The 14,022-nt window shown below is 37.0% G+C and overlaps 1 protein-coding gene across 5 annotated transcripts in view; it reads right to left on the reverse strand.

Annotated features, from left to right (window-relative positions):
- Window positions 1–1,319: 1,319 nt before the first annotated feature.
- Window positions 1,320–14,022, reverse strand: part of ROCK2 (Rho associated coiled-coil containing protein kinase 2) — a 96,330-nt gene continuing 83,627 nt past the window's right edge. For 3 of the 5 annotated variants that reach the window (XM_030446892.1, XM_030446891.1, XM_030446890.1), the window contains 7 exons: window positions 11,858–11,928; window positions 11,303–11,391; window positions 10,474–10,552; window positions 9,998–10,259; window positions 9,166–9,376; window positions 3,992–4,101; window positions 1,320–2,771 (listed from right to left, as the gene is read on the reverse strand). In XM_030446892.1, coding sequence (XP_030302752.1) covers window positions 4,005–4,101; window positions 9,166–9,376; window positions 9,998–10,259; window positions 10,474–10,552; window positions 11,303–11,391; window positions 11,858–11,928 — 809 coding nt within the window. In that variant the 3' untranslated portion in view covers window positions 1,320–2,771; window positions 3,992–4,004. The remainder of the gene's footprint in view (window positions 2,772–3,991; window positions 4,102–9,165; window positions 9,377–9,997; window positions 10,260–10,473; window positions 10,553–11,302; window positions 11,392–11,857; window positions 11,929–14,022) is intronic. The other 2 variants (XM_030446896.1, XM_030446893.1) reach the window with 1 other exon arrangement.

Raw genomic sequence — 14,022 nt, forward strand, 5'->3', positions numbered from 1 at the left:
TAGGAGATCTTTGCACTCCATAGATCAGCAGATGGAAGCTCTGTCTCTAGCAGGAGGACAAGTAAGAATAACAGAAGAGCAGCTTTGCATTTTGTGCCCTGGGTAGCAAACAAGGTTCAAACCATCAGCCAGTGATCCCCACACTGCAGCTCAACACAGCCCAGGCTGTTCCTTTGTTTTTGGGAAAAACTGCATGAAGAAAATAGGAGTGCTATGATCCTTGCATCCTTAGAGGCCAAAGGCCAGGAGGAACCTATGCTAAGCTGGCCCTGCCTTCAGGCAGAGGTCAGACCAGAGGAGCTCCAGTACTCCCTGTCAGCCCACAATGTTCTGTGATAGCTTCCCAATACAGGCTGCTGGATGCGTAACTAGGAACTAAGCTGTGGCTACTGAACACTGTAATACAGTACATTTCTTAACATTTCAAGCTTAACAGGGCCCCAGGGATTCACAGTAAATGAGGGCAAGCCAAGGACAAGAAGTGAAACAGATCCAGCTCCAGCACCTGATGGTCAGACAAAAAGGTTCCCTTGGAGTCTGTGCTTCCTGCAGGCACATCCTGTTGAGCAGCCCTTGCCTTCCCCACATCTGCTGCAGTAGTTGCCTATATAAATATTCCATATTAATTACCAGCTTCTCAAGTTCAGAAACTATTTTACCTTACTCAAATAGTTTATTTAAAAATATATATATATAATATTCTCCAATTCAGAAAAGGATAGAACTTCCCACAACGTAACATTTTTATATATATATATATATATATATAAAATATTTATGCATTCAGTGAATGGAAACAGTTTTACTGCATACATTTTTAATGCTGTGCTCTATGCAAACCTGCATTACCTAAAAATATACCTTACTTCTGTAAATTAAAACAAGCAGGAAAAAAAACCACTGTAGCTTTGTGTTGGGTTATAATTCCTAACAGAAATTATATGAAAGATTTTGTTTTGAATTTAAGAACTCACAAGCAATATTTTACTTTGTGAGTGCATAAATAGAAGACTGAATACATTCTGGCCCTGTTACATTGAACTGCAGTAGAGGTTACAAAATGTAAATATGTTTATTCACTTTCAGTATTTCAGTGTTTCCAAGTCCACCTTTCATGATAGTGTTAAATAAATCATGGTCCTATCCTTCCAAAAATTTCAACACTCTTTAAAAAACAAAAGCAAATAAAATCTTAAAGTGAAATGTCCTCCTTCATTGAAGTGTTAGATCATATTTTAAATTACTGCACTCCCACACAATATTTTATATATATATATTTTTAAATATATATATATTTATATATATAAAGAGACCAAATAGGAGACTACATTTTTTACTGTCAATATGTTTAACTTTGCATACTGTAGTTGTATAAAACATGCATTTTCTGGGATAATTATGAACACATCATGAGTAAGCCCACATAAATTATATTTTTTGTACAACTCCAAGTTAAAAAAAGAAGTCAGATTAAGTGCCTCTGAGGCCCTTTCTTCCCAGCTATCAGTTCTCAAAACACACTACTGAAATACTTATCTATGCCTACAGCTATGTGCTAGAGAACCAAATTTAAAATTTTAAAACACATCTACAGTATGTTTTAACTTTTCTTAAAGTTTGCGACAGTTCTCGGATATTGTGTTGTGAAATGTAAAAATAGTCACAGATTCTCTCTTCTTTTCCAGAAATAAAAAACACATCTAGGAGAGTATGCAAAAACAAGGCAAAATGAAGTTTCATAGCACTTAATGAGGGTTAATATAAGTCAATAACTAATATTGAGGTTTGTAAAAAGGGCTGGATGAGCAGTTACATGCACAAGCAAACGGTTTAGTAATCCCAATGGTATCAGACATTGTTTCTGTAACCAACACTTCTCCACCCTTAAAACCAGTCGATATACATTCAAAATAGACTGACATTGATATACTTACTAGGTGTAAAAATAGTGCACTATTTTTTCTGCCACAAAGCAAAATTGCATCCTAAGAGCTGGTAAACCTTCTCTTTTCTTTAAATAGACAGAATGGGCAAAAAACTTGAAAAACTTAAATTAAGGCAATTAGACAGGTAAAACAGGACTGCCCATGATGGTGTAGCTGAAACTAGTATATACTTCAAACTTACACTAGCTGCTGAACACTGACATGCAGCATTTGATAGGCATGTATGAATGATATAAACTTCAACATTATGGCTTTATACAAGTGCATAGTTGCAACTGCGATAAGTAACGGGATCTGATTAATAAGCATAAAAAAATAAAGTGGAAAGATTTTTAAAACCCTCTTGCAGTATTACAGTACAATATATATACACAGTATAATGGTCACTTCTTACAGATGCAGTCTATATCACTATGGTGGATCTTCCTCCTGTTCTTCTTGAAGACATGCTGGTGGCATCTTTATGAAGGTGAAAAGTCAGTTTCTTCCATTTTAATATTCATTCTTCTCAATCCTTTTATGAAATGTAGTGTAAGTGTCTTGCCAAAAAAGCTTTTATGGAACAGATTTCAAAATGTTACCTAACATATTCTTTAACTATTTACCAACCATTCCTCATTTGATCAGTCACTCAGGAAAATACAAGAAAACCCTCAGAGATTAGTAATTTATATTGCAGCAAAAATGTAAACCTCTGATATATATAGCACAATCTCTCAGGAAAATATATATATTTTTTAATATATTTTGGGATGTTTCAGTCTTGCTGTAACGGGAAGAAAATTATCACCTTGAATTGTATCTGCATTCACGGAAAGTGGTTAGCTGAAAGAGAACCAGGAATTTTGGTCAGTAAATGCAAGAAATGTAAACCTGACAAAAATATACTTCCTCAAAGTCTTCATTTAAGAAAGGCTTATCATCATATTTTGGAGAGCCATCATTCCTTTATATCAAGAGCATTGTTATTAAAGTACAGCACATCCTTAGACATGATCCCAAATCAGTTAAACTCCGTTGTAATATATGAGGGCAAAGTAAAATGTGCATAGTGTAACAGTCACTTCTAAAAGATTAGTAATTTCTAAGCTGTTAATAAATAAAGATGCTGTATATTTAATTATTATTTTTACTGTAAACACTGGGCCAGGTAAGTTCTACAGGAGCTGGTATCTCAGTTAACTGAGTACACAGCTGATGTAGAGCCCTAGTGCTGTCCTTGTCTTTTCTTTTGTAAGGCTGAGACACACCTTATGTACCATTTAAAAGAATGGTTAGGAATTCAACATTGAGGACTTTTTTTCTGTGTAAACATAACACTGCATCAATATGTAAACACTGAGAACTACAAAACTGTTACCACTATTGCCCATATATTCATACTGCATGTTTAAGTAAGCTAGGGGACAAATTAGATCAATAAAATGGATGTATCTTTTCAAATGCAGTCAAGGAAACCAGGTGACATAAGCTGCAAAGCTCATTGTTCACGTAGCTTTCAAATGCATGGTTAGATACCCCAAAAGCACAGCACTGCAAAGGAAAGCCAAGTCAAATTCACTTCATAACACAGATAGAAAAGCAAAATGCAGAACTCTGGATTTCATGTCTGCTAGCCATAGACCAGTGAGTTTATGTTAAAAGCTTAAAAATGAAGTGTTTGTAAATGCTAATTTATTTTCAGCTAAACATCCAGCTGTTATGATCTCTATTTCTGCCTTCAAAAATTATCTGCAGAGGTTTAGCAGTATTACCACTATAGATGAAAAGCTATTCAACATCAGCAGATATTTATTTTTCAGGCAGGCAGACATGAATTTTCAATAAAGATCTAGAATTAAAAAAATAAAAACACTGGAAAAGGCAACAACATAGTTTTAATGAAGTAACTCCTGTAAAAATTCATCAACATGAACAGAATCTCATTTTTCCTGTTTAAAATATTAAAATGAGATCTTGTATTTTCTGTGTTTTGAGAAACAAAATCCAACATAGCATGCTGTATTCAAAGGCAAACAAATCCATTCCTCACTATTTAGATTTACCCCTCATACTTCTTCAGAAATCAAAAACATCGTCATCATCATCATCATCATCAATATCATCAACATCATCAAATGACCAATCCCAGTCCTTAAATGCCAGATCAAGTAATCTGCAACAGGAGGGTTTGATGTTTAATGTGTGTCACAGTTCTGTGAAAGACTTCAAAATTCCATTTGCTATCACTAAACCTTTTCGAATAATAGATTGTGTGGTCTTTTATAAAAGGTGGGTTTCCTTCTTTGCCTGTCATTGGATAAGAAGATTCAGTTAGTGCTCCTGCAAGCCATGAATACTGTATTAATTGGAAATTTATCTCACAAATCATTCAGGTCCATAGAACAATTAACCTATTTATCAAAAAAAAAAAACAAACCAAAACCAAAAAAACCAACCTTCTGCAAAGACCAATATATTTATTTCATAAAATTATCTATCTGCTTTCTGCTTTGCTGCCGTTCTTGTGACTGAGATGCAGTTTTAAGCTCTCCTGCTGTCTCTTTCAGTAACAGTAACAAAAGGCAAAGTTTTTCCAGTAAAATCAAATAATTTTGATTGCTGAACAAAACACAAAGTAAAATAACACCATCTGAATTTACGAACACAGTAGGATTTTACTATATATATTTAAAATACAGTGGAATTACTCTACGCAGCTATCCTGTAGTTCATTATTTAAAGCTAAGCAATGCCAAAAAGGAGGATTTATCAACTTGTTCTCTAGGCATTGCTGCCTGCACCCCTCCAGCATAGAACAAAGAGAGCAAGCGAGGCAAACTGTGTCAGCAAATGAGTCATTTTACCTATTTTAGGCATTTATTTTAGGATGGGATGAATCACTGTCTAGAGGTATTCATCTTTCTGTTGTTATAGAAGGATCTTAGACAACTTAGACAACTATCTAAAGTATTAACTTCTCAACTGTTACAGCTACAAGAAGTGAAAACCAGTCCAGTCATCTCTCCAGCAAGCAAATGGATTTTAAATCAGGATTACACACCAACCATGGCAGGCAGAGATAGAAACTTCACCCTAACAAAGTTCAGTTTGTTTTAACTAAAACATCGCACAGTGTTTAATACAGCTAATCACGTCTTGAGCAAAACTGGTTTCAGTGGTTTTTTTTGTTTTTAGGTTTTAAAATTTATACATTTTAAAATGTGATATATCCCTGAAAAAAGACCAATATTCATTTATTTTAAACTATGGCTACTGTAATTTCTACACTCTTTAAGAATTTATTAGGCATTAAAATATAAGAAAAGTTGGATTTTTTTTTAATTTCAATCCTTTTGGAATTATCCTATTGAATGGATAAGCAGAAATTGTATAGTCTATATCAAAACTAGGCTTGCCCTGATTCTTACATTATCATGAAAAGCAACAGCCCTGAAAATTCTATATAAACAACCAGTGTGTGAAATTCCTAGGGGGGACAGCACTTATAAGACCACGCAGGTTAGAAGGGATGTTGGGTGGTCTCAAAACCCAACCTGAAGCGCAAAGCAGGGTCAGCAACAAGGCCAGCCCAGGCTGCTTAAGGCTTTGTCTTGTCAGGTCCTCAAAGCCCCGAGGTATGGACCCTGCCCAGCCTGCCCAGCTCCTCTGCACTGGCTTTCCCTTCTATCCTGTTGGAATCTCTCTTGAACCCAGTCCCTTGTTTCTCACCCTCTCACCATGCTGGGCTTAAGAATCATAGAATCATAGAATTGGCTGGGTTGGAAGGGGCCTCAGAGATCATCAAGTCCAACCCTTGAACCACTACTGCTGCAGTTACTAGACCATGGCATTGAGTGCCACATCCAGTCTCTTTTGAAATATCTCCAGGGATGGAGAATCCACTACTTCCCAGGGCAGCCCATTCCAATGCGTGATCACCCTCTCAGTAAAGAAATTCTTTCTAATATTCAACCTAAACTTCCCCTGGCACAACTTAAGACCATGCCCTCTTGTCTTGTTGAAAGTTGCCTGGGAAAAGAGACCAACCCCCACCTGGCTACAGCCTCCTTTCCTACCTAGGAAGGTTGGACCAGATGATCCTTGAGGTCCCTTCCAACCTGGCATTCTGTGATTCTATAATCTCTGAATGATACCAATAGCAGTCTTTGGGTTTATGAGTTTTAAGGTAGCATTTGCAAACCCTGTGCTAATGAACAAGAGTTGTAGAGAGCGATGAGGTCTCCCATGAGCCGCCTCTTCTTTAGGCTGAACAGCCCCAGCTCTCTCAGCCTCTCCTCATAGGGTCTGTGCTCGAGTCCCTTCACCAGCCTGGTTGCCCTCCTTTGGACCTGCTCCAGGACTTCAATATCCTTCCTAAACTGAGGGGCCCAGAACTGGACACAGAACTCAAGTGTGGCCTCACCAGCGCTGAGTACAAGGGCAGAATCACTTCCTTGGACCTGCTGGCCACATTGTTCCTGATACAGGCCAGGATGCCATTGGCCTTCTTGGCTACCTGGGCACACTGCTCGCTCATGTTCAGCTTCCTGTCAATCCAAACTCCAAGGTCCCTCTCTGGCTGCTCTCCAGCCACTCTGTCCCCAGCCTGTAGCGCTGCATGGAGTTGTTGTGGCCAAAGTGCAGGACCCGGCACTTGGCCTTGTTGAACCTCATCCCGTTGGAATCAGCCCAACTCTCCAGTCTGTCCAGGTCCCTCTGCAGAGCCCTGGCTCTGGCTCCCTCATACCCTTCACAGGCAGGGAGAGGCTGCTGTGATAGCCAGGTTGAACAAGCTCAGCTTCCCCAAGCCTCTGCTCTGAGCATCCTGCTGGTCCCTGCTGGACTTTCCCCAGTTCATCAATGTCTGGGTTGAATCTGGGGGGCCCAAGCAGAAGGGCTGTATCTCCCTGCAGACTAAGGAGTGAACAGAGAGGGATAATCTCTTCTCTCAATGACCTGGCTCTGCTGCTCTTGGTGCAGCCCCAGAGCCTGCCCTGCTGCCAGGGTCCATTGCTGGCTCATCTCCAGCTTGTCCCCAGCCACACTGTCCCCAGATTTCACTGGCAGCTCAAGCTTCATTCTTAGTAAAGTTCCAAGAGAATGTTATTCCTTCATACAGTAAGTCCTTGTACAAAAGCCTCATAGAGGCACCAGTCAGATATTAATTTACCATAGTACTTGGAGTAATTTATAAGTATGTGGTTTCTAATTGAAAGTGTGTAAATTTATACAAATTTCCACTGGTTTGACAGGCCTGCATTAGTAAGATGATAGGGGAGATGACCTCACAGGACGACACTATTTCCATCTGTTAGGTACATTTGCAAACTTAACTTGGAAAGTTTAATTTACACATAAATGTTCCTTCTCCTCCTTTTCCCACCATTACAAAGTATACAGATAGAAATATATATATACACATACATATAGAAAAAAAAATCCCTTAAGACTGACTCAGACTGGAGGACCACAACTAAAAAGAGGTGTAATAGTAAACAGTGTTTTATGAAAATTTTTTTTGTAAAAAATTTCATGGGGACTGAAAGAAGGGTCTTAGAAGGAGAGGAATTAATTTATAAGCACCTAGGAACAGCTGTCAAAAACCAATCAGAAGTTACAACATAGCCTTTATGTCAGCAGTAAGAAACAGAATAAACTAATGAATTAAACTGTAAACACTACACAAAGGAAAAGCATTTTACTTGTGCCCAATGTTTTCATGCATGTTTCCTTGATTCATACTTCCATCCAGTCACTGATATTTTTGCTAGTTTTGCACAAAGAAACCCTTTAATACTCAGTCCTTAATTAGTAATTAAACAAATGTTTATCCCCATGGTTATAATCAAAAAACCCTGATCATTTAAAATGGAAATTATGGGGTCAGACTTGGAGTATGTAAAGAAATCACAAAAAAAACCCCAGATTGTATGGAAGCTAGGAGAGAAGTGAAATGAGCTTTGATTCATTTCACTATGTATTTCCACACACACTAAAATACCATTAATTTTTTTAAGAGCTAACTCCTTGTAGTGTAAGGCTGTTCAGGGATAGCATCAGCAGCATGCATACAGTGCATGCTTACAGTGCACTCCCCTCTGTATTATTACTCTAGGTGATGAAAAAAGCAAACTGAGAAAATTCTGTACTGTGCAATCACATATGCACTACCTGCAAAATGTTATCACTTCCACAATACAGCATAGCATGTTTAAAACATATCCAGTAATTGATAACTGAGTTGGTTCTTTTTTTCCGAATCAGAGTAGGAATTTGATAAGACTAGTATTTAGCAATCATGAGATATGAGCATCAGTCCTTTCAAGCTAAATGAGGAACTGAAACCAGTTCTCCCACACCTTAGTAAGTGCTCCAGCTACACAAAATGTTGATTCAGCTCCTCCCATCTTCCTGCTCTCATGCAAAAAGGTCAAATGATGCTCAGACAGGTGCCTCCCATTGCAGCAAGTGGGATTCATCTGAACTAGCTTTTTACTGTAGCTGTCCAAGAGCATGCTGTACGCTCCCTTTCTACACTAGGAGGATATGAATCCTGATAAAATCAAATGTAAATGGAGACAGAAATAGATACATACATTTGGTCAGATGAAACACACTCTTAACATACTAATCTGCAGTCAGATATCTAGCCTTAGAGCAGGGCAGGAATTTCAACACATGCCTCAAAACCAAGCAGTAAGAAACAAAAGACAACACAGTCTTTTGCTACATGTAAGGCCTTATGCACTGCTTTTAGAAGGCACTTAATTCTTTCTGAGGCTCATTAGAGCCACAAGCACTTAACTTTAATGCTCAGCTTCAAATCAGGTACAGCAGTGACCATTTTGAAAACTGTTAAAGCTTTTTTTGTTCTTTTCTACTTTTAAATCTCCACAGTGCTCTCACTGACCATTTGCCTAGTTAACTCCCATTTACCCTACTAGCTGCCAGTTTACAAGAACTATCAGGCTACAGATGGTGCTTCACATTCTGCCTATTACACAGTAAAGCAACAGGGGACATTACCAGTATGGGAGGGTTAACTAAGAGGCAATGCAAGGTCCTTTAAACAAAAAAACAAAGTGGTTCCTATAAACTGAGGTTTGTAGAAGATAACATGCTAGACCACACATCAGTAGCTAACAACATCTGTGGCCAACTGACTTTGTCAATGCATATGGCATTAACTGTAGTAAAATACTTAAAACAATAAACTGAATAGCAGCCCTTGTGTCACCTTGGTTTTGGAGGAAGCTGTCGACTTGGTCGTCTGATGGACTGGTTTGGCTGTACCTTCATGGAAGTTCTGGGAGAAGATCGGGCAAAGGGGTCAGGTGCTGGAGGCTTCTTGGGTATTTTTTTCACCAGTCGGCTCACCCATTTTTGCTGTTCTTCTGTAGAATTAGCTAACAGTAGTAGATTCTTGGCCGTTGAAATATCATAGTACACTGTAATAAGAATTTTTAAAATTAAAATTAATTGTTATAATTCTAAGCATGCACACATCAAAAATTACTTGTCAGATTACTGTACTCACACAAAGAGAAATCAGCAGGGAAACGAAAACCAAAGAAAGCCCAATTTTTACCAAATTTTGTTTCCTGACAGTGCCTCCTCCTCACATTTAGAGGGTAACTACTTTCTACTAGAGAAAACAGACACTCCCAAGGAAAATAAAACCAAGGAAGAGGTATGTCTGAGCCCAAGAAACTATGCAACCTGAGTCACAAGGAGTAAATTTCATTGAAAATAATCTATTCCATAACATGCACTAACACCATCATTTTGTATAGCAATCCAGCACAACACACAGTGTGAGTGGTCTTAAAAATACCACGTTTTACTGCGTGCTGGTATATATGTGTATCAGCTACACACCATTAATTCACAGCAGTGAGTTGATCCTTGTGCAGACATTCTTAGCAAGGTTCCAGTGGTTATGTACTAACAAAATAAAAACCTACCTCTTTATGTTTAGTTGGTGTCAGACCACTACTAGAATCCTCTGAAGTATTAGAATGCCCTGTGACACCAGTGACTTTATCCATATTCAAGTATCTGATATTTACCTTTGCAAGGTGCTATAATCTCTTCTTTTTTATCCATGTGATCTTTGTGACATTTGATATGGCAACGGCGACATTCTAGAGCAGGAGGAGGTTTAAACATATGCCACAGTGGCTTCATACAAGCTTCACAATTGGTTGGAAAGTGATAAAGAGTAGGTATAAACTCATGTCCTTTGTGACAAATGTAATTTGACTTCTCTCCCATGGGCTCCACTGGAAATTCCTGTTCTTTTTTGCTCTCTCCTTCATTAGCATACAGAATCTAAAATCAAAGCAAAATAATCTCAGTACTCTTATATGACAAATGGAAATACAAAGTAATAACATAGAAAGACTGAGGAAATACAATGGAGCAGATTTTTTTAATGTTCTTTATATTAGCTAATATATCATTAGACAAAATTATGAAAATATTTTTGGAAATGTGCAAAATACCATCTTTGTTACACTAGAAATATTAATTTTCTTCTGAATACCTGGAATATCCTAGGTATTTCCTTGGAGTCTGCTCTGTACACATCAGTCTGAGTGACTGGTCGGACATGGAAGAGTTTGCTAGAGAAAATTATTTCAATAATGACAAAAACTTATGTTAACAAAATGATAAATTCAAATTGACAGATTAAATTAGGACACAATATACCACATCAAGACTTAGAGCCCTTAATGATTTGCCAGTACAAATTTATAATCACTTGCTTAGTCCTGTCTTTCAATCCTGCACATGAACTTCCAAAACTCCTAAATGAAAACGTCACAAGCATCCAGCTATATTTGCAAAAAATAAAGAACTACAGCACTGAAAAAACAACATCACATGACTTAAATTAATTTATAATCACATGCAGCTTTCTAACACAATCCTCCTCTCCCTACACTCCAACCTCTGGATATCCACATTCTGTATTTATTAAGGAAATATCTTAATTAATTGTACAATCCACTTGCAAGGACACGTTGTAAGTAAAAATGTACGAACACTGAAAATTACAGCCTCTCCTTTACACTTTTTATTTGCTTTTTGCTACACTGTGTACATGAGGCAATGGGTGTAGTGGAGCTAGAAGAAGCAGTTCAGTTACATCAGAGCTCAGCAGAGGTACCAGTGTGAGGCTGAGCACCCCACTACTGCTGCACCACTCCTTACAACCCATACTTCAGCTCCCAGCTCTGCAGTTCAAATTGTGAAAGGATGCCCCATGTTACCCCCTGCTCCTGGACTAGACTTCAAAAGGTCTCCTGTCAGTCTTTCTGGCAAAGTTCACCCACGAATCAGAAGAAGGAAAAGCACATGATAATACTTACTCTATATCTAATACCATATAGGGATTAGACTGCTCTTTATCTTGTTCACTGTCATAGAACAGGATCTTCTTACTGCTTACAATTACATACTGGTAAAGAGACAGAAGAGAATGAAATATGTTTTAATCAAGCTCATCACACATGTCAAAGATGTCACAGCAATTGCTACAGATGTCACAGCAATATTTTTTCTACAGTCTTTTAAAATAGTAGCTAAATAGACACTGGTAGTATTGTATCTGAGTACATGATTTGCCAATAAAGTCAATGCACAAAAAGAAAATCTAACTATCTGACAAATCAATTTATGTTATCAAATAAATTGATATTTAAACATATTTAAGTACCTATGAAGAGATAAAAATGAAAGTCTAGAAATAAGTAAGAAGGTTAAGAAGTATCAACATACTACAATTGTCCTAACTAACTCCTCTCAAACATAATTATACCAGCTAACATATTTCAGGTAATGAGAAAACACATATTGAAGAAAATTAAAGTGTTGAAATCCTGTAGACTACACATAAAACTAGATAATAATCCTGGTTTTCTTACCTTTTTAACCCATCCAAACTTTTTAGTGTTATTTCTAACAGGCAGTGACAGCCAGCCTTCCAATCTTGATTCTGAAAAAAAGTTACATAACAAAAAGAAGAGATATTCACAAAAGATTATTTTTGAGACTACTGTGCATTTTAAAATAGTTATCAAAGATAAAAAATAAAGCTGTAGAGCAAACATGAGAACATTAAGTATTGAAAATTACAAGGTTTTGCAGAGTTTATCACAGTGGATGTTCAAGAAAAATTAAACTGTATTCCTGTATAGAGCCAACAACCAACAATGCAATCACAAAAGAAGTAGAGCAGTAGGCATAAGGAAGAAGGGGAAGAATAAACTTGCAATTATAGCACACACATTCCCTTTAGTAAGTTTTTAAAGACATTTTAAATGCTTACATCTATCAACCTTCAACTTTTAGAGCAGCATCTGAAGATATTAGTACAGCCCACACAACATCCAGCTCAAGACAAAAAAAGGGCCAATGACCCCCACCAACCTATATTCTCTACAAGCCAGGTAAAGTTTCAGAAGTTTAGTAATTCATATTTTTTGCCCTGTCAATTTTTCTTTCTTAGAATTCTGCCTAAATCTCCTAGGGTTTCTAATTCAAAATAAGTAATTTTTGGCTAAGCCTTAGGCCTTTCCTAGATTCAACTGCCCGTTCACTTGCCTGCAATATTTAATTCCACACTGAAGTGTTAAATTTGATTTATCAACAGAATTAACAGCTCAGCTGTTGTTTGACACACATTTCAGTAGCAACCAAAGGCTCACCAGCATCATGCTTTCCTAGTGCTGGGTAATACATAGTATCACACAACCTTTGACCCTATTTTTACAGCTGCACTTAATACACACATTTTTTTCTCTATTTCGTATTGAAAGGAACTACTCAATTGCAATAAAATTTTCCTAATGAGTTTCCCACCCTAGCAGATAACATCTACTGCTGCTGAGAAACCTACAAGTCAAAAATACCAAAGTCTTAAGTTTTAATAAACACAAAACCATGAAAGGAGCATAAACATGCTCCAAAATTGCAAAAGCAATTTACTCTCACCAGGGGACATTTTCGGGGTCCTGTCCATGTTTAACACAGTGTAACAAATAGTTATAACATGTTCAAATAATTCTCATTTTGCCAAGAGACTTCAAGCAAGGTTATTTATTCAGATATGGCCTGTCTTCAGTCTCTATAAGCACTGCTGCTGATGACACCTCACTATATGTATCAAGTAAATGAAGTAGTTCCATAATGTGCATTTTACCTCATACCTGACACTTTAAATTGTTCCTTTCAACTATATGTGATAAAAAGGGTAGCAGGAATAATGCTGACACAAAAAATTCTTTCCCACATCCAGGAAGCAGATGTTTGTTAAAGGTGTGAAAAAAATTTTTCCTCTGTAATCACTAATATTATCCCATGAAATCTGACAAAATGAGCTTCTGGTTATACTTCTTCATTTTTGGTGTCCAATCTATACTAATGGATCAGACAAAGGTCAGAATATTCAAAAATTTTCACAGTACATGCTTATAAGAACTAGAGGGGAAAAAACCAACAAAACACAACCATCACACCTCAAATCTGTTGTAATTATGTCAAAAAAAAGTCCTGCTTTAGGATAATTTTTACTTTAGAACAAAACAAAACCATGCAGGTACCACAACAGCAGCTAATAAGGAAAAATCAGGTACATACTTAAAAATTCTTTTACTAGAAGCCTAATAGCTTCTAATAGCAAAACCAGAATGAAGAAAAGAGAGGAAATGCTTTATTTTTTACTCCAATTTGATGAAGTAATGTCATTATTCCAAAACAAGTTTTGTCTTCAAAGGAAAGGTATTCACACTTTAAAGGAACCTCAAATGAAATACAGAAATTTGAACACACTTAAAAAATCCACCTCTGACATTAACACTGAAGTTTTGTTCAACACAGTGTATGTGTAGTCATAGAAAATATAGAATTAGTAAAACAAAAATAATCTCAGTATATGCTTAATGTACTGAAAAAATGAATAAATTTTGTTTGCCTTATCATACAAGAATCAAACAAAAGGTTTGAAATATGGCAACACCATGTAATAGTCAGAAGCCCTGATTTCTACAAGCAAGTAAAGCACTTTGTGACAGTGAGGATTTAGATGTCT

Source organism: Calypte anna, chromosome 3, assembly GCF_003957555.1.
Source record: "Calypte anna isolate BGI_N300 chromosome 3, bCalAnn1_v1.p, whole genome shotgun sequence".
NCBI lineage: Eukaryota > Metazoa > Chordata > Aves > Apodiformes > Trochilidae > Calypte > Calypte anna.